The 18,485-nt window shown below is 41.2% G+C and overlaps 4 protein-coding genes across 5 annotated transcripts in view; 3 read left to right on the forward strand and 1 right to left on the reverse strand.

The window, feature by feature from the left end:
- Positions 1-1,514: 1,514 nt before the first annotated feature.
- Positions 1,515-3,179, forward strand: LOC131226761 (glutathione transferase GST 23-like). The gene is made up of 2 exons (XM_058222469.1): positions 1,515-1,888; positions 2,685-3,179. Exons 1-2 carry the CDS (start codon positions 1,571-1,573, stop codon positions 3,045-3,047), a joined length of 681 nt encoding a protein of 226 aa, XP_058078452.1. The 5' UTR covers positions 1,515-1,570; the 3' UTR covers positions 3,048-3,179.
- Positions 3,180-4,888: 1,709 nt separating this feature from the next.
- LOC131226763 (histone H3-like centromeric protein CENH3) overlaps positions 4,889-18,485 on the reverse strand; it is a 28,993-nt gene continuing 15,396 nt past the window's right edge. Inside the window, exons 6-7 of one of the 2 annotated variants that reach the window (XM_058222475.1) lie at positions 8,619-8,694; positions 4,889-5,123 (exon numbers count right to left, since the gene is read on the reverse strand). In XM_058222475.1, coding sequence (XP_058078458.1) covers positions 5,071-5,123; positions 8,619-8,694 — 129 coding nt within the window. In that variant the 3' untranslated portion in view covers positions 4,889-5,070. Of the gene's footprint in view, positions 5,124-5,204; positions 5,379-8,618; positions 8,695-18,485 lie in introns of those variants that run through there. The other variant, XM_058222473.1, reaches the window with a different exon arrangement.
- On the forward strand, positions 9,299-13,840 carry LOC131226764 (flowering locus K homology domain-like). The gene is made up of 3 exons (XM_058222476.1): positions 9,299-9,489; positions 10,029-10,223; positions 13,318-13,840. Exons 1-3 carry the CDS (start codon positions 9,331-9,333, stop codon positions 13,492-13,494), a joined length of 531 nt encoding a protein of 176 aa, XP_058078459.1. The 5' UTR covers positions 9,299-9,330; the 3' UTR covers positions 13,495-13,840.
- On the forward strand, positions 16,763-18,415 carry LOC131226762 (glutathione transferase GST 23-like). Its single transcript, XM_058222470.1, has 2 exons — positions 16,763-17,167; positions 17,964-18,415. Exons 1-2 carry the CDS (start codon positions 16,850-16,852, stop codon positions 18,324-18,326), a joined length of 681 nt encoding a protein of 226 aa, XP_058078453.1. The 5' UTR covers positions 16,763-16,849; the 3' UTR covers positions 18,327-18,415.

Consider the following 18,485-nt stretch of genomic DNA (forward strand, 5'->3'; position numbering starts at 1 on the left):
ATTTGCCACGCTCTATCCGTTCGAGCTTTTAAAGCAAGTGATTAGTTGTCCGTCAAAGTAAACTCATGACCTCAATATTGAAATTCGTGTGAGGGACTCAGTTTGAATGACCATGAGAAGTGTCGATTTAACTGAGTTAACGAATAACTCAAATTAGTATTGTTTACCAGGATCGAGTCAAGCTCACGAGCCAATTTCCTAACGAGTCGTCTGGAAATTTGGTTGAATGGAAATCAGGGTCTTTTTCACACCCCTGTAGCAGGCGTTGAATAGTAGCACATCTAAGCATAGAGGTTTGCTAATTCCACACGCATGTTGACCATACGGATCCACATGAAGGCACACGTGCAAATATGAAACACGTGTTGAGATTGGAGCTTTTCATAAGGTTGCTAATGATGCTTAGATTTTCAACCTAAAGAATCAGACCATGTCACTCTTCGGTGGCCCACAATATACAGAGTATTATTATTATTTTTTATTTTTTCCTAGACGTTCGTTGGTTTGGGAGGCCGGATCCAATACAAACGTGTGTTAAGCTTAACGGACAAATTGAAGTGTGGGGTCCACCATGATGTTTTCATAACATCCAATTCTCCATCATGTGCGTCCCCTCCTAATCTCCTTGTGTCCCAGAACACTGTTTGATCTAAAACTCCCGTGGGCCATGCCATGTAAATTCATGCCTGAAACTGAGTTTTGGAATGGCCTGATCTTTCTGACTGTCCGTTCATCCTAGTTGGATGCATGTTTTTAATGGATTAGATGGAATACAAAACTCGCTGGCCCACTGTTTATTTGTGGTGTGACCCCACCTGATTTTTGAGTTCGCAGGAAGTTCCGGCGCTGGAAACCTAGGGGGGGCCACCATAATGTTTGTAAGAAATCTACCCCCCATCCGTTTTTTGAGCTCCTTTTAGTTCGGGAGACCAAAAATGAGAAGGATCCAAGACTCAAGTGGGCCGCACTAAAGGAAAAGGTGGGCAGCGAAATTCCTACTGTTGAAACCTCCCTGGAGTCGACAGTAATGTTAACATGCCATCCATACCGTTCGCAACGTCATTCCTACTGAGATGAACTGAAAACACAAATATTAGCCTGATTCAAAAGTTCTGTGGCCCCACGAATATTTAAACTGTGGACATTCAATCCTCACGTTTTCGGCCCACTTGAGTTTTCAATCCGGCTCATTTTTGGGCCCATGTCCTAAACTGATCTCAAAAAACGGATGGACGGGGTGGATTTCTCACAAACATCATGGTGGACCCCACCTAAGTTTCCAGCGCAGGAACTTACTACGAAAGCCTTTAGCAGGAAATCCGCGTCCCAGAAATAGGGAGACAAATGATGGTATGATTGGATGTAATTAAAACATCATGGTGGGCCCCACAAGTCGATCTGTACATTTTTTTGATATGCACCTGTGGTGAGAAATGGCTGACTTTTAAGCCAAAATCCCGAGAAAAATCAAACAAGGAAAAGAAATCACGATAGAAAGCCGTTGAAAGGTCCAGCATTTCACAGAAACACATTTTAGAAGAGAGAGAGAGAGAGAGAGAGAGAGAGAGAGATGGAAGGAGATGAAGTGACGTTGTTCGGGATGTGGCCCGCACCGATGGCACTCCGGATCGAATGGGCACTGAAGCTCAAACGAATCAAGTACAAATACATCGACGAAGATCATTACACCAAGAGCCCTTTGCTTTTGAAGTACAATCCAATCTATAAGAAGGTTCCAGTGCTTGTGCACGGCGGACGGCCGATCGTCGAATCGCTCGTTATACTCGAATACATCGATGAAACATGGAACGAGGATTGCATGTTCCTGACAGATGATCCTTGTGAAAGGGCCATAGCACGTTTTTGGGCCAGATTTTCTGATGACAAGGTAAGTTTTTCCACACTTGTTTATGTATTTTAAGCTTCGGTATTATCTCAACGGAAAGGATCCGTTGCAGGTAAATTTTTTTCTCCACCCACAAAATCTGGATCGTCCATCCGGTGAGTCTACAGAAAAATCCTAACCATTCAATCATTAGTTGTTTCCCATATGGAAACCAATGGTCTTTTTCTATGTAACAGTGGTTTTAGAAGTTAATTTTGAGTTTTTAGTTAGTAAGTTTCAGCTTTTACTATTTTAAAAATAATTTAGAGTTTGAAAAGTTATAAATAACTTAAAAGTAATTATTTGAATCATGAGAAAGAGTCTGAGTGAGTTTATAAATTTTTAATATTTTAATTAAAATTACTATTTTGAAAAAGTTTAGAGCATATATATAACATGAAAAAGCCTTGTAAATAGATTTTTCACCAACAAAATTAATTTTATTTATTGTTTTTAAGGGTTGTTTTTTAAAATAAGATGTGATATCTTTTCTTTATGCACTCATCAACTGAGTTAAGAAAACCTAATATATTTTTAAAGAAATTTGGAATATTTTTATATAAAAACTACCAAAACTTAAGTCTTCATATATATTTTTTGCCCTTCCTCTTCTTTGTTTTTTTTCCAGATTTTTCTAGGCATAGATCTATGTTTTCCATTTTGTGATATTAAATTCACTGTTCTAGAGAAATCTTCACCCTTTGTATAGTGACTCAGCCACACTGGGCCCCACCATAAGTAAAAACTATAGAGCCCTAAGAAAAAAACACTAATCATACGATTTCTTTTCCTTTCACAGTGCTTGCCAGCCATTGTGGGAGTCCTATCCAAGACAGGAGAAGCCCAAGAGAAAGCACTGAAAGAAGCCCAAGAGAGCCTGAAGACTCTAGGAGAAGCTCTCAATGGAAACAAGTTCTTTGGAGGAGAGATGATAGGGTATTTGGATATAGCCAACGGTTGGATCTCTTATTGGGTCCCACTCATTGAAGTAGTGACTGGTCTGAAGTTGGTTGATGAAAATGAAATGCCATCTCTCCATGCATGGTTCAGAAATTTCCTAGATTTTCCTGTGATCAAAGAGATGCTCCCACCAAGAGAGAGACTCCTTTCTCATCTAAAAAGCTTGCGTGAGGATTTGATTGCTTCCTCATCCAACTCCTAGAGCAACCACCAGCTTTTGTGTCCCTGTATGTGGGCTCCTTTCATGTATGTTGCATATATTCATGTATTCCAATCTGACTGTTCATCTTTCTGGACCTACTGTAGGTGGGCCATGCCCCCAACATCACACTGATTGGATAATAGCAGCCACCAATTGGATGAGTGATGATGTAAGAGTAGATATTTAGGATAGAGGCCATATCCATTACAAAGCTTTGTATGTTAAGATTAACTTACAATGCAATGTGTGGGGCCCACTGTGATGTGCACAAAACATCCAATCCATCTTTCATGTGTGCTCCCTCATGTTCTCCTTTGAATGGAAATGTCAGACCGATCCAGAATTCAGGTGGGCCACACCACAGGGAATAGTTGGGATGGCAACACCCACCATCAAAAACCTTCTTGATTGTGGGGCCTACCATGTTTTGTATATGCCACTCAATCTATTCAGAAGGTGCAGCCCACCTGGATGAATGGACAGCCCAAATCAGGCCATTCCAAAACTCAATTGGGCCACACCATGTGATTTTAGAAGTTTTCTTAATGATTTACACTGTGGCTCACCTAAGTTTTGGATCAGCCTGATTTTTGGGCACCATGGAGAACATGAGGGTCCATTCATGATGGACAGATTGGATGTCATGCACACATCATGGTAGGCCCCACACGTCACATTGTAGGTTAAGCTTAACCTACCAGGCTTTGTAGTGGATCTTCACCTGATATGCATGCAGGACCATCTGACCGTTGAGTTTTTTGGTATACACCTACCTATAGCATGCCCGGAAGATGAGGGGGCTGCACCTGCTACATGTGTGTCATGTACAGAGATTGAATGATGGATGACCAACTTGTGTGTTAAAGCATAATGATATTTAATTGGAGGGGATTTGGTCAGGATGGGGTAACACTGAGTTCTATGAAGCAGTGACATGGTGCCATTTCATTGGTCTGCCAAACATGACCCGACAACCTTTTGAAAGTTGGTGGGCCCCTCTGACAAACATCTGGCAGGCCAATGAAATGATGCCACAGCACTGCCTAAGAGCACTCAGTGTTACCCCAACCTGACCGAATCTGCTCCAATTTATATGTGTACAAATAGATGTCACTGTTTCTTGTGGTGATATATATCATGTCATACATATGTGCATGATCCCAGATAAATAAAAAGATCCTAACCATCCAAATATTTGGTCTTTTCTCTATTTATTTGTTTTCTGTGCCTATCCATTGGTAGACTGGGGGTCCTCTGGGACAAAACCTATCCAAGGTGTGGCCCATCCGATCAACAGTTTTGGATGTCCGAACCATAATCCTTGTGCGGACTACATACAGACAGGCACCATCATAATGCAATGCATCAGGACCAGATAATCCTCAAAATCCAGTTCTTCAAAGAAATAGGAGGCTGAACATGCAAGCATTTACATTACATTCAATCACTTCCAAAAGAGATGTTCATGTCCCACCAGTTGGATTGCTAATTTACTGTCCAACCAGCAAATAATTTCCATCCTATCATGCAGCCCAACAACCAAACAGTCCGAAAAGTTGGCCCAATGTGGGGATTGTTTGATCAACCCATCAGGTGGGTCCCACCTGTATTTTTATTATATCAGCCTATATACATTATTTTCTATGGTGTGGCCTACCTGATAAGCATACCAGGCTGATTTTCTCCTATTGGATGGCTTCATATGCACATGGCTGGTTGGAATTTATCTAAATATCCATAAAAAAAATATATCCAACAAGATCTTGCCTTTGATGCATAATGGCCGTTAGATTAACCTGATACAACTCAGAGAATTCAAACATTCAGATTACAACAAAGAGGTTTCAAATTTCTTCCAGGTGCGTTCTCATGAACTCCCAAATCTACAAGAAATCTGTATCATGTTTCGAATTTCTTGCAATGCCACAACAGTAGTTAGCCTAGAGACTGTTGAATTTGTATTGAAGTTTAGAAATACAATCTAATAACACATTGACAGCCACAAAACATGTACAAGGTCCCTTCAAAAGTACCTGTTCCCGCCGATACGTCTCGCCAACTCAATATCTTTCCTCACTAGGCATATAGATGAATATAAAAAGATGGTCAGGTTCATTTGCAATGAGTGAAGCTTAAAGCTTAATTGCAAGTAAATGAAAATATGAAATGGAATGAGAAGGGCTCATGATGTATGGTTGTACAAGCTGGCTGGATCCAAATATGAAATTTCGAAGCTGTGTTTGGACTAGAATCCCCAAGTAAAAATTTCTCAGGGTAAAGTTGGGTCCGACACTGTGACATAAGCTGGAAGGCTTGTTATGTGGTGGGGCTCTACAAGATAGATTTCTATATTCAGGAATTTGCCCCTTGACAAATCCATAGATTTATAAAATCTGTTAATTGCAACTATCAGGGATTCCAGGATTTCCCAAATCCATGAATTTTCCCAAAAGGAATTTCCCTCCTAAAAAATTATTAGGCCACATCACAAAATAAGACTCCCAAAAGCAATAAAATTTCTTCCCTTGCAATTAATGCTCCCAAAATCCATGGATTTGTAGCTGGGTTACCAAACAGTGAACTTCATGATTTGCCAAATCCAAATTCCAGGCAGATTCATGAATGTGCTAAATCCTCATTTCCATTTCTTGATCCCAAATGTATGCTGGGTGTGTTTGGATACAGGGAATCCATGTGGAAATGGAAATTGTTTTCCACCAAAAGGACAATCGGCTGTTTGGATACATGAATTCACAAAGCGACCATTACACTCGTTCACAGGATTCTCAGCACAAGAAACTAGGTGACTATTGGATAGTGAATTCTCAGCACAAGAAAATAAGTGGGTGCTGTGTAGTGAATTTAAGGATTCCGCTTGCTATCTAAACAAGGCCCTAAATAGGGAATCCCCTTTTCAACATCATTCATGGAAATAATCATTAGACGATCATTGTTTTTTCCATATTCTCCCTGAAATTCCTTGTACGAAAATTCTCTCCAGATTCCAGTCGAAACACAGCCTTAAGTTTGTCAAGCAAGGTTCACTTTCATGCAATGTACTTAATTCCACCCTTTTCTTCCTTTTATCATCAATAGATCATAATTGCATGCATGTACGGTGAATGTGGACCATTGGCCAACTTTCTTTTAGCCGCTGAATTTTTTCAGTGTGTTGGTACTTATTGATTGGAACGGCCACATTTTGGGCTAGGGCATATAAACAAAAGGGCCTACAGATTGATGGGTGGATCTTGCACATGCACCACATGTAGATGAGCCGAGATATACACACGAAGAACTAGTTAACATCTATTACTCGAATGGTCAGTGCTATACTGCCAACTTTAGCTCTACATGGATAACATGGAACATTATATGAGTTCCACTGGTAATCCGTTGTAATCATCATTACTTTCATGAAAATGAGGGTATAATGTGTTGCATGTTTCTGGTTCATCTCCTAATAAAGATCTTAGATAACCCATATGATCCAATTACATAGAGAGCTAATCCCATATTGGTGCAACATTTCATAGACACAAGTAACATGAATCAAAAGGTAGAAGATTAGCAATTAAAAGAGGCATGTGCTACTGATGAATGCCAAATGCCTTATTCCAAATAGTCCGCCAATTTAGCCTTCGTGATCTTTGCTAACTGGACTTGTGTGAGAAGAGGCTTATTCAAAGCATATGTGCTAACATGCTGCAGCCCAAAATTCATCAGGCAGGACCCGCTATAAACTTGGCCTGGCTGAAAATCCATCCAGTCATGAGAGAGGCCAACCTTGAAGATGCACTAGCCCAAAAATCAAGGTGGTCAACTCATCAAGTGGGGCACAAGGCCTGCAACCGGGGTGTTAGTTAGGGGTGCAACTTGGGCAGGTTGGGTTGAGGGTCGACCCAAGCACAACCCGACATCAAGAGGACCTAACCTGCAATCTGACGGCTAACCTTATCAGAATTCCAACACAAGGTGCCCCACCCCAACCTAACCTGACCAATTACATGTGAATGTGATTACTCCCAACCCAACCTAAACCGACCCAAATTTAGTCAACTGAAATTCAAATGTCGTTGGCATTTTTCAACCTGAACCCAACTAGAGGTAGGCAGGATTCGACCCGACTCGTTGAATCTGACTCAACCGAACCGGTCAGATCCAATCCAACCCGAACCGAAAGCCAGGGTCAGGTCAGATCGAGTAGACCCACTCGGATCCAACGCCAAACAGAGTCGAGTTCAGGTCATGTTAGCAACTTAATCCAATCTGATCTGGATTGGAATCGGGTAGTATAAGGTCAAATTTTACTTTTCTTTTTCTTTTTCTTTTCTTTTTTCTTTTTTATTTTTACCTTTCTTCTACCCGAACCCTAACCCTACCCAAGCCGGCGCCGCCAGATGAACCTATGGGGCACCACAACCCGAGCCGACTTCCTCTCATTCCCTCCATTTTATCTTCCTCTTTCCCTCCTCTCATTCTTTCTCTCCTCCTCTCTCCCGATTTCCCTCCTATTTCCTTTCTAGCACCAGATTCTCCAGCTCGGCTTAACTCAGCCCAATCCGAATTAACCAGACGGACTCAACTCGATCCGACTCGGTTTCCCTGACCGAGTCGGACTCGGTTCAAGTCAGGCCAGCAAGGAATCGGTTCGGATCGAGTCAGCCCTACTGGACTCGGTCCTGAATCGAATCGAGCTCGGGTTAGGTACTTGCAAAAACCAAATCGAGTCGAGTCGGACTTAATCCGGTCTGACTCGACTCGATGCCCACCTCTAAACCCAACTCAAGGACCTTGATGACCCAACCCATACTCAGGTTGGGTCAGTTGGGTTCAGGTTGTCCCGTACCCAAGTTGCAGCCCTAGTGTCAATGCGTCAGCCTAGGGCCAGGCCAGGCCCTGATCACCTAAGCCCTAGCCCTAATCAAGCTGAAAAGGCATTGATCATGGTCTTGGCCTCATTAGGACGTGCCATCCCATAAAAGCGGGAGTCCCATATGGGTGCATGATCCTTTCAGTCCCTTAGGTGGCTCCCATAGTGTAGATACCTTGTCGAATAATCATGCCTATTCACAAATTTGGCAGGCTGCCCATAGTTTACAAAACAAATGGATGGCTAAGACAAATGATTAAGTTTTCCTGAGCTATCCATTTGTTTCTAACATTGAGTTTTCCTTCGCTGTCCATTTGTTTCTAACATTGAGGCGTACCTTTTGAGTGGGCAGGCCTAGCTTTTAGGCCAAGGCATCTACATGGCCAAACCTTCAAGATGGGGCAGATTGGATCTCACACTTGTCTCCAACACAGACAGGAACACTCTCAGGCCAATTTTACCAAGCCAGTCACCCCAGACTGCAGTTTTACTGAGCCAAACTATCACATTCACTATCACATATGAGGCCTCAATGTTGAAATGCACTGTCTACCATTAAGGCACAGGCTCTAACCGTAGACACAGTTCTTAACAATGCATATAATGTGTGGAGATCTGAGCACAATTTCATGCATGTAAGAAGTTCAATTTGAATCAACAAAAAGATAAATGGATCATTTTTAAGAAAGCAAACTTACTAAGCGTAACACGTTTTGCATGGAAGGCACAAATCATTCCGTCTTCGAACAAATGGACCAAATAATCTTCAGCTACCTGCAGAAATATCACCTACTTAGATGAAGTAATGCACATATCTATGAAATGTCAAATTCAAGAACAAATCATGGCAAGAAGTGGACAAAATGATCTTAAGCCCCACAGAAAATGGAAATATCATCCCCTTGGATGCACAAGAGCACATATCTTATGGAAGTTCAAATTTCAACTAGTAATAGTGGCGGAGGAATTGTATGATCCTCGATGCAAGAATATGCATCGCATCCTCGAGTCTTCAGTTTGTATTAATGGAACCGCTGGTTCAGTCACTTCAATGTTCAGCCCATAATGATTTGATGAGCACCATTTTGGATGGACCATACCCCAAAATTCTTCCAAAGCAAAAGAGTTAAGCAACTCAAACCTTTGGCTGCCTTTTCAATGGGTTGTGGAATGTTGGCGTCTAACTAGTTATAGTCACCAATACTGGGGTTGGGTCATCCTACGAAGAAGAATTTAGGGGCATGGTCTATCCATTGTGGGGCCTATCGGACCTACAGTCTAGATCAATGATGTAAAAATAGAACACCTAAGGGATACCATGCTTATCATTGGACCATGTAATTCCTCATAGCAACAATGTATTGTTGAACGCATTCTGGTGGTTCTGGTTTTGGGGGTAATCCTCAATTCATGCCTCCACGGCAACATGATAATTATTACCCACCACCTGACCTTCCTCCTCCAGACAGACAGCCTCGACAGGGTTTTCCTCCATTTGGAAGAGACATGCCACCCATGGGGGTTCATACCCCGACAAGCGCGCAACTGCCGCAACCAATCATTACTCAGGTAGTTTCTGTTTTGATGCATTTTTATGTTGTATTTGTCAGAGAGAGAGAGAGAGAGAGCTTTTATAATCCCACATGCATGATGCACCTCTGTGTGGCCACACATGTGAACCTGCACGTGTTTGGAACGTCCAATCTACTCATCAGATTGGCCCATCTGTGTGTAGATGGCCTGACCCAAAAGTCAAGCTGGTCAACTTGTTAAGTGGGCAAAAGCAAGGAACAGATTAAAGGAATTTGCCAGCGGTCCACAATTAATGAACATAAGTGGCAGACTTGATGGTGGACCTGCCTGAAATTTGGACCAGGTCATGTACATGGTGGGGTCCACTTGGTGATTGCTGGGATTTTTCACATGAACCACAGTACATTTGGAGGTGCTATTGGAGAGGCAGTGTGCATGTTTAGCAAAACATTAAAAAATGACTGTTATGTTGTCAATTTCATCTGTTTCTTTCTGTAGATAGATTAGAAGGTCAATAGTTTCTAAATTCTCTGAATCTCCATTGCATTATATTTAAGCTGGTTTTTCATGTACAGATGACTCAGCACATGCAAATTCCACTATCATATGCTGATGCTGTAATTGGCACAGCTGGTGCAAGTATTAGCTATATTCGTCGTGCCAGTGGTGCAACCATTACAATACAAGAATCGAGGGGTGCGCCGAGCGAAATGACTGTTGAGATCAATGGAACTGCCACACAAGTCCAAACTGCTCAGCAATTGATACAGGCAAGCATTGTTCCTTCTATCTTCTCCTTGAGTCCATCATCTGCTTGATTTTTCTCGGTTTTCAATAATGCAAGTAAATCATGTGATAGTGATACAGTGTGTGACTGATCGTAGTAGTTCTAATCGAATGTTGCAAATCTTGGGTGATCTCTTTTTTCTCTACCTTCAATTAATGCAACTTGGACACTTGATGTGTATAGGTGTTGGAAACAAATTAGCAGTGGTTGTAGTGCTTTCTAGAAGCCTGGTTTTCTGGTGTGCAATAATATTTTAAAATTTTAAAATTAATTTTATATTTACATTGTGAAATCCCAGAAATAACTAGTAATGATATATTAAAATATTATAGGTAATTATATATTTCTAATATTTATGTGGTGAAATCCCAAAAATAACTAATAAGAACATCAACATCATCTAAGCCTTATCCCAATTAATTGGGATCAGCTACATGAATCTTGTTACTCTGTTCCACTCTATCAAGGGCCATAACTTAAGTTAGACCATTGGTCATCAAGTCTTTTCTTACTACCTCGACTCCACATCCTTTTGGGCCTTCCCCTTTCCCGTTTGGAGCCTTCAACTTGTACAAACTCACTCCTAACCGGAAAAATTCTTGGCCTCCGTTACAATGACTGAACCATCCTAGTCTGCTTTCCCACATCTTATTACCTATTGGGTCTCTACTCATTGCTCAGTGGTAGACTTACAAGAGTTTCAACACAGAGGCCATGGGTTTGAGTACCCATTGTGGTATGTGTGTGGGTGTGGGTGTGTAAAAAAAAGTTCCCTTTAATGCATTCATTTCTAATTTTATCCTTGTTTCGTCACTTATGCATCTCGACATCCTCATTTCAGCTACCTTCATCATATGAACATGTTGTTCCTTAGCTACCCAATATTGTCCTATAAAGCATGGCCGGTCTTATAGCGATCCTATATAATTGCTTTTTCAATTTGAGTGATACACTGCGATATAAAACTCTAGAGGCACATCTCCATTTCTTCCACCCCGCTTGAATCTACGGGCAACAAGCATTTCAATCTCTCTACTTTAGTGGATTATTGACCCAAGATTTCAGAAGTGATCGAGTTGTGTAACTTTTTAATCATCAATGTTAACTAATTCCTTGTTTCTAATTCTATCATTACTAAAATTGCTTTTCATATACGCTGTGCACGTTCAGTTATATTTTGTATGTGTTGGTGCTCATTAGCTTGTGCCACCACAAAGTGAATAGCTTTGAGTTACTAGAGATGAGACTTTGGGAGTCGAATGACATTCATAGTGGTAGTGGGTTAGGAGTTAATAAGCCAACACCCACCCACTTTAGGGGTGACGTCAGTTTCTTGATGATGTCGTGGCGTGTATAGAACCAGGTTATGAGTTGTTTAGCCAGCACTCATACGCTTTAGGCGGGGCCTTTTGAGGTTAGGAGTTGCTAGGTGAGAAGTAAGGACTCACAAGCTTTAGACGGGACCTGTGCATTGTAGGTCCATCATATGCCTGTTAATGTCTACTTTGCGGCGTGGATGAGTGACCGCGTGCTCGGAGTTTCGAGTTGGACTCCACTCTAGGGCCAATTTATCTAATGGTGATTGATCCAATCTTGTCAGTGCATTGTGTGAGCAGGCTGGTCTAGTGAGTGACCCATATGCCCTTAGTTACCCCACATTTGCATATAGGAGGGATGAGATTGAGTGCCGCTACTTTAGCGTACAACATGATGTTCATGATTGATTTGGCCTAGGATGTACTGTTAGGAAAGCGACTTGGTCAATTTTGAATTGCATAGTCACATGGGAAAGACCCCTTGGTAGTGACACTAGGTTCCTAGGACCATGATTATGCACTTTGAGATTTATCCACTGCGACATTGTCTAGTTTTGTGGAATGATGACTTGCAAACTGCTTTCATAAAACTATATATGTAAATAATTTATTATTTTTGAAAAACTTCGAAGAACGTTTGTGATAGGATTTGTTATTTGAACTCGATAAGAGGATAAGTGCATATGCTGGTAGAGGGATTCTAAATCGAGGATTGTCTCTGTCCGGTGTGGTTATGCGGGTCTAGGGCAAGCCTTTGAGAGCTTAAGAGGTTGTGTGTTAGTGTGGTAGTCACTTATCGTATAGTCACCTGTGTATAGAGACACTGTAATCCCTGCTAATCCTACCCTGATTCTTGCGCTTTGCATGTATACTATCGTCGCTGTCAGATCAAGTGACTTGGCTTGTCTTCTCTATGTAATTAATTTGGGTTGGCCGCTGGTTTTCGTGTTTCAACTCCCCGATTCGGTCATACAATCGCGTTGTTTGATCCACAACCATAACAATAAATATATCCTACCACACTGTCCGCGTGGGCCCAACAATAATGATAACTAAAAACTAGTTTCGCTCATTGTGTCGATTTCTAGTGCCCTTAATGCATGTCGACAAGGAATCATTTCTGTAAACTGCGGTGTCCTCATCACTTGGTCTTCAACAAATAAATGCATTTCATGATGCAAGTCCCAGCAGCAGTAAGGGAATAGTTTCATGACATTCATCAAAAGTCAGAACCACGGCAGATTGATTTCATCCTTTAGATGAAGTCCGTGTATTTTTACCCATTTTGGCGGAGAAGCTGAATGATGTCACTTAAACCTTACCTAAAGGTGTCAGTAGGGGAAACTTTGTGTGATGGAATATCTCTTTGCCCTGACCCATCATCATTGTCATCATCACCATCCTTCTTGTTGTTATTGCTCTGCCCCAGCTATTCGGGGTCCCACTGTAGGAGTCCTATTTTGCCAATCATTTTATCTATAGGAGCAGACGGTGAAATATAATTCATAAAGCTTCTGTGACAAGGCTATGATGATGATTCCTACTTAATGCCTTCTCGCTGCCAACCATTCCCACTTCCTATCCCTCTTCATTGTGAAATTTTCAAGGCTTTTTCTTTGGAGGTTTTATCCCAGGATGCCATGTGTATTTTTGGCTGTTGATACTGCTCTTTAATGAGGCAATCAGGTCCGCATCTTTTTTCTTTTTCTTTTTTGTGTACTGTTAGCTGATAAAGAAGCTTGTATTTGTTATTTGCTGCAGAATTTCATGGCTGATGCTGCTGGAGGCTCACAGAATCCAATGGGCTCCGCCGATCCAGGATACAATTCTTATCAGACGCACAGCTCTGTGTATGCTTCTCCCCCCTCTAATGCTGGACCTGCCGGCCATGCAGGTGGAGGCTACGGTTCAGTTTATGGCACCAACTATGGTTATTAGGCAAATGAAGACTGAATCAGTTGGCCAATAGAAACAATGGTAAGTTTAGTGAAGACTACCCCTTACATGATAGGATTGGGTTTTCTTCTTTGCAGAGGCAGTTTTAATCCTATAAACCAAGATTCCTGGCCCTGGCCTCTGCTTTTTAATTAATGTTGTGTTGTTGGTTACTGTAACATTAGGCAAACCTCATGGTTTTATATTATTAATTAAGCTTGTCTTTTTTGTTCTTCTTTGTGTCAGTGCACCTGTAGCTGCGCTCTACTCTCTTACTTCACCCAGTCATGTAATGCTGCTGATTCATGTGTACCTGTAACTTTATATTGATGTATTTGCTTTCCATGCATTTCCAAGGTGTTTTGGGACTTTGTTGTTTGTTAAGGTCCATTTATTGGATGGTGCCAAGCCATCCACTGATTGTCACGCGTGTCATTTAAGTGTGACAATTCAAATGTGTCCAAATTGCAGACCACAGCCGAAAAATTGCACCGATTGAATCAGACCAGAGGCCGGTCCAATACAGAGCTTTTTAGGGTACAAACATGCATCTTAGTGCAGTTATGTGTGTTTGGGCGCATCTTAAGTGCATTTAAATGTGTCAAGGTGTGTCTAAATACAGTTTGTTAGTATGTTTAAGTTCATCTAAATGCAATATGCGTAGCACCACCGTCACTTAGACGCACTTAAAAACAAGCGTAGATGCACATTGTCAACGTACACAGCTCTGTATTGGATCTGGGCTTATTGGTGCATCCCACTATCTGACCTGGCTAGTTGAGTTGGACCCTTAACATTTTTTTTAACTTTCTAATTGTACTGTCGATGGACAATTGAATGGTTATGTTTGTCTTGGGCTCCATTCCGAGTGGGTATGGTGGGAATGGGCAACATAGACTGAAATAGTAGCTATGATCCGATGTATATTTTTCTTACCTTGTTCCGTTTCAAATTCCAAGTAGACCCACCTTTGATTGCTCACACATTGTCAGTAGGTGTCAAAATTGATTGATCATGATTTCAAAATCATTATGATCAGATGATCAAAGCCATCCATTTATGTGCACGTGAAATGAATGATAATAATAAAGATGGGCATGCCATTTTAGTTTTCTGCACCCTTGATGGAACGACTTTAATCATCTGGCGCGGTGATTTTGTAGGCATGAACAGTCCACAGCGGGTTTTGCCTATATCTGACGGTCACCATGTTCATAGGTGGGTCCACCTAGTCCCACAGGAAATGGTACTGTAATATGGTAAAAGAATTTGGACCGAGTCATGCTCTTTACACTGGTAAGCTGATGGGCTTTCTGTTAAATTCAAGAACTTGCCTATCCACCCAAAAAAAAAAAGGGGGTCTCGAATAGGCTGGCATGATCTATGATTCTTTGCATGTGCATATGTGCTTAGCAAAGTTGAGTGACTTGGGTGTGTTGTGTTGTGTTGTGTTGTGTTTTGTTTTGTTTTGTTCTTTTTTAACACACCCCCACCATCCACTCACACAATCGTGGGATTTCACTACAATGGTTACTCTTCATCAAGAGATTAATGCAGCAGAATTTTCACGCTAGGCTTGTATTTGGTTTGTGGGATGTAGGGGCACACTTGTGGTGGGTGGCCCATGTGAGGTGTGAGTGACTCAGATCAACCAAGGACTTAACTCATGGGATGAGAGGCCTGGGTGAGATAAATGGATTGATTTGTCAAGCTTTATCTGTTCAAGCCTTTAAAGCAAGTGGTTAGTTGTCCCGCCTCAAAGTAAATTTGGTAATGAGATAAAGGGATTGATTTGTCACGCTCTATTAGTTCGAGCTTTTAAAGCAAGTGATTAGTTGTCCGTCAAAGTAATCTCATGACCTCACTGTTGAAATTCGTGTGAGTGACTCAGTTTGAATGACCATGAGAAGTGTCGATTTAACTGAGTTAACGAATAACTCAAATTAGTATTGTTTACCAGGATCGAGTCAAGCTCACGAGCCAATTTCCTAACGAGTCGTCTGGAAATTTGGTTGAATGGAAATCAGGGTCTTTTTCACACCCCTGTCGCAGGCGTTGAATAGTAGGACATCTAAGCATAGAGGTTTGCTAACTCCACACGCACGTTGACCATACGGATCCACATGAAGGCACACGTGCAAATATGAAACACGTGTTGAGATTGGAGCTTTCATAAGGCTGCGAATGATGCTAAGATTTTCAACCTAAAGAATCAGACCATTTCACTCTTCGGTGGCCCACAATATACAGAGTATTGTTTTATTTTTATTTTTTTTCCTAGACGTTCGTTGGTTTGGGAGGCCGGATCCAATACAAACGTGTGTTAAGCTTAACGGACAAATTGAAGTGTGGGATCCACCATAATGTTTTCATAACATCCAATTCTCCATCATGTGCGTCCCCTCCTAATCTCCTTGTGTCCCAAAACACGGTTTGATCCAAAACTCCATGCCATGTAAATTCATGCCTGAAACTGAGTTTTGGAATGGCCTGATCTTTCTGACTGTCCGTTCATCCTAGTTGGATGCATCTTTTTAATGGATTAGATGGAATACAAAACTCGCCGGCCCACTGTTTATTTGTGGTGTGACCCCACCTGATTTTTGGGTTCGCAGGAATCTCCTGCACTAGAAACCTATGTGGGGCCCACCGTAATGTTTGTAAGAAATCTACCCCGTCCATCCATTTTTTGAGCTCATTTTAGTTCGTGGGACCAAAAATGAGAAGGATCCAAGATTCAAGTGGGTCGCACTAAAGGAAAAGGTGGGCAGGAAAATTCCTACCGTTGAAACCTCCCTGGAGTCGACAGTGATGTTAACATGCCATCCATACCGTTTGTAACGTCATTCCTACTGAGATGAACTGAAAACACAAATATTAACCTGATTCAAAAGTTCTGTGGCCCCACGAATATTTAAACTGTGGACATTCAATCCTCACGTTTTCGGCCCACTTGAGTATTCAATCCGGCTCATTTTTGGGCCCATGTCCTAAACTGATCTCAAAAAACGGATGGACGGGGTGGATATCTCACAAACATCACGGTGGATCCCACCTAAGTTTCCAGTGCAGGAACTTCCTACGAAAGCCTTTAGCAGGAAATCCGCGTCCCAGAAATAGGGAGGCAAATGATGGTATGATTGGATGTCATTAAAACATCATGGTGGGCCCCACAAGTCGATCTGTACATTTTTTTGATATGCTGTGGCCAACCTGTGGTGAGAAATGGCTGACTTTTAAGCCAAAATCCCGAGAAAAATCAAACAAGGAAAAGAAATCACGATAGAAAGCCGTTGAAAGGTCCAGCATTTCACAGAAACACATTTTAGAAGAGAGAGAGAGAGAGAGAGAGAGAGAGATGGAAGGAGATGAAGTGACGTTGTTCGGGATGTGGCCCGCACCGATGGCACTCCGGATCGAATGGGCACTGAAGCTCAAACGAATCAAGTACAAATACATCGACGAAGATCATTACACCAAGAGCCCTTTGCTTTTGAAGTACAATCCAATCTATAAGAAGGTTCCAGTGCTTGTGCACGGCGGACGGCCGATCGTCGAATCGCTCGTTATACTCGAATACATCGATGAAACATGGAACGAGGATTGCATGTTCCTGACAGATGATCCTTGTGAAAGGGCCATAGCACGTTTTTGGGCCAGATTTTCTGATGACAAGGTAAGTTTTTCCACACTTGTTTATGTATTTTAAGCTTCGGTATTATCTCAACGGAAAGGATCCGTTGCAGGTAAATTTTTTTCTCCACCCACAAAATCTGGATCGTCCATCCGGTGAGTCTACAGAAAAATCCTAACCATTCAATCATTAGTTGTTTCCCATATGGAAACTAATGGTCTTTTTCTATGTAACAGTGGTTTTAGAAGTTAATTTTGAGTTTTAAGTTAGTAAGTTTCAGCTTTTACTATTTTAAAAATAATTTAGAGTTTGAAAAGTTATAAATAACTTAAAAGTAATTATTTGAATCATGAGAAAGAGTCTGAGTGAGTTTATAAATTTTTAATATTTTAATTAAAATTACTATTTTGAAAAAGTTTAGAGCATATATATAACATGAAAAAGCCCTGTAAATAGATTTTTCACCAACAAAATTAATTTTATTTATTGTTTTTAAGGGTTGTTTTTTAAAATAAGATGTGATATCTTTTCTTTATGCACTCATCAACTGAGTTAAGAAAACCTAATATATTTTTAAAGAAATTTGGAATATTTTTATATAAAAACTACCAAAACTTAGTCTTCATATATATTTTTTGCCCTTCCTCTTCTTTTTTTTTTTCCAGATTTTTCTAGGCATAGATCTATGTTTTCCATTTTGTGATATTAAATTCACTGTTCTAGAGAAATCTTCACCCTTTGTATAGTGACTCAGCCACACTGGGCCCCACCATAAGTAAAAACTATAGAGCCCTAAGAAAAAAACACTAATCATACGATTTCTTTTCCTTTTTCACAGTGCTGGCCAGCCATTGTGGGAGTCCTATCCAAGACAGGAGAAGCCCAAGAGAAAGCACTGAAAGAAGCCCAAGAGAGCCTGAAGACTCTAGGAGAAGCTCTCAATGGAAACAAGTTCTTTGGAGGAGAGATGATAGGGTATTTGGATATAACCAACGGTTGGATCTCTTATTGGGTCCCACTCATTGAAGTAGTGACTGATCTGAAGTTGGTTGATGAAAATGAAATGCCATCTCTCCATGCATGGTTTAGAAATTTCCTAGATTTTCCTGTGATCAAAGAGATGCTCCCACCAAGAGAGAGACTCCTTTCTCATCTAAAAAGCTTGCGTGAGGATTTGATTGCTTCCCCATCCAACTCCTAGAGCAACCACCAGCTTTTGTGTCCCTGTATGTGGGCTCCTTTCATGTATGTTGCATATATTCATGTATTCCAATCTGACTGTTCATCTTTTTGGACCTACTGTAGGTGGGCCATGCCCCCAATATCACACTGATTGGATGATAGCAGCCACCAATTGGAT

The sequence above is a fragment of the Magnolia sinica genome, chromosome 15 (genome assembly GCF_029962835.1).
Source record: "Magnolia sinica isolate HGM2019 chromosome 15, MsV1, whole genome shotgun sequence".
Taxonomy (NCBI): Eukaryota; Viridiplantae; Streptophyta; class Magnoliopsida; order Magnoliales; family Magnoliaceae; genus Magnolia; species Magnolia sinica.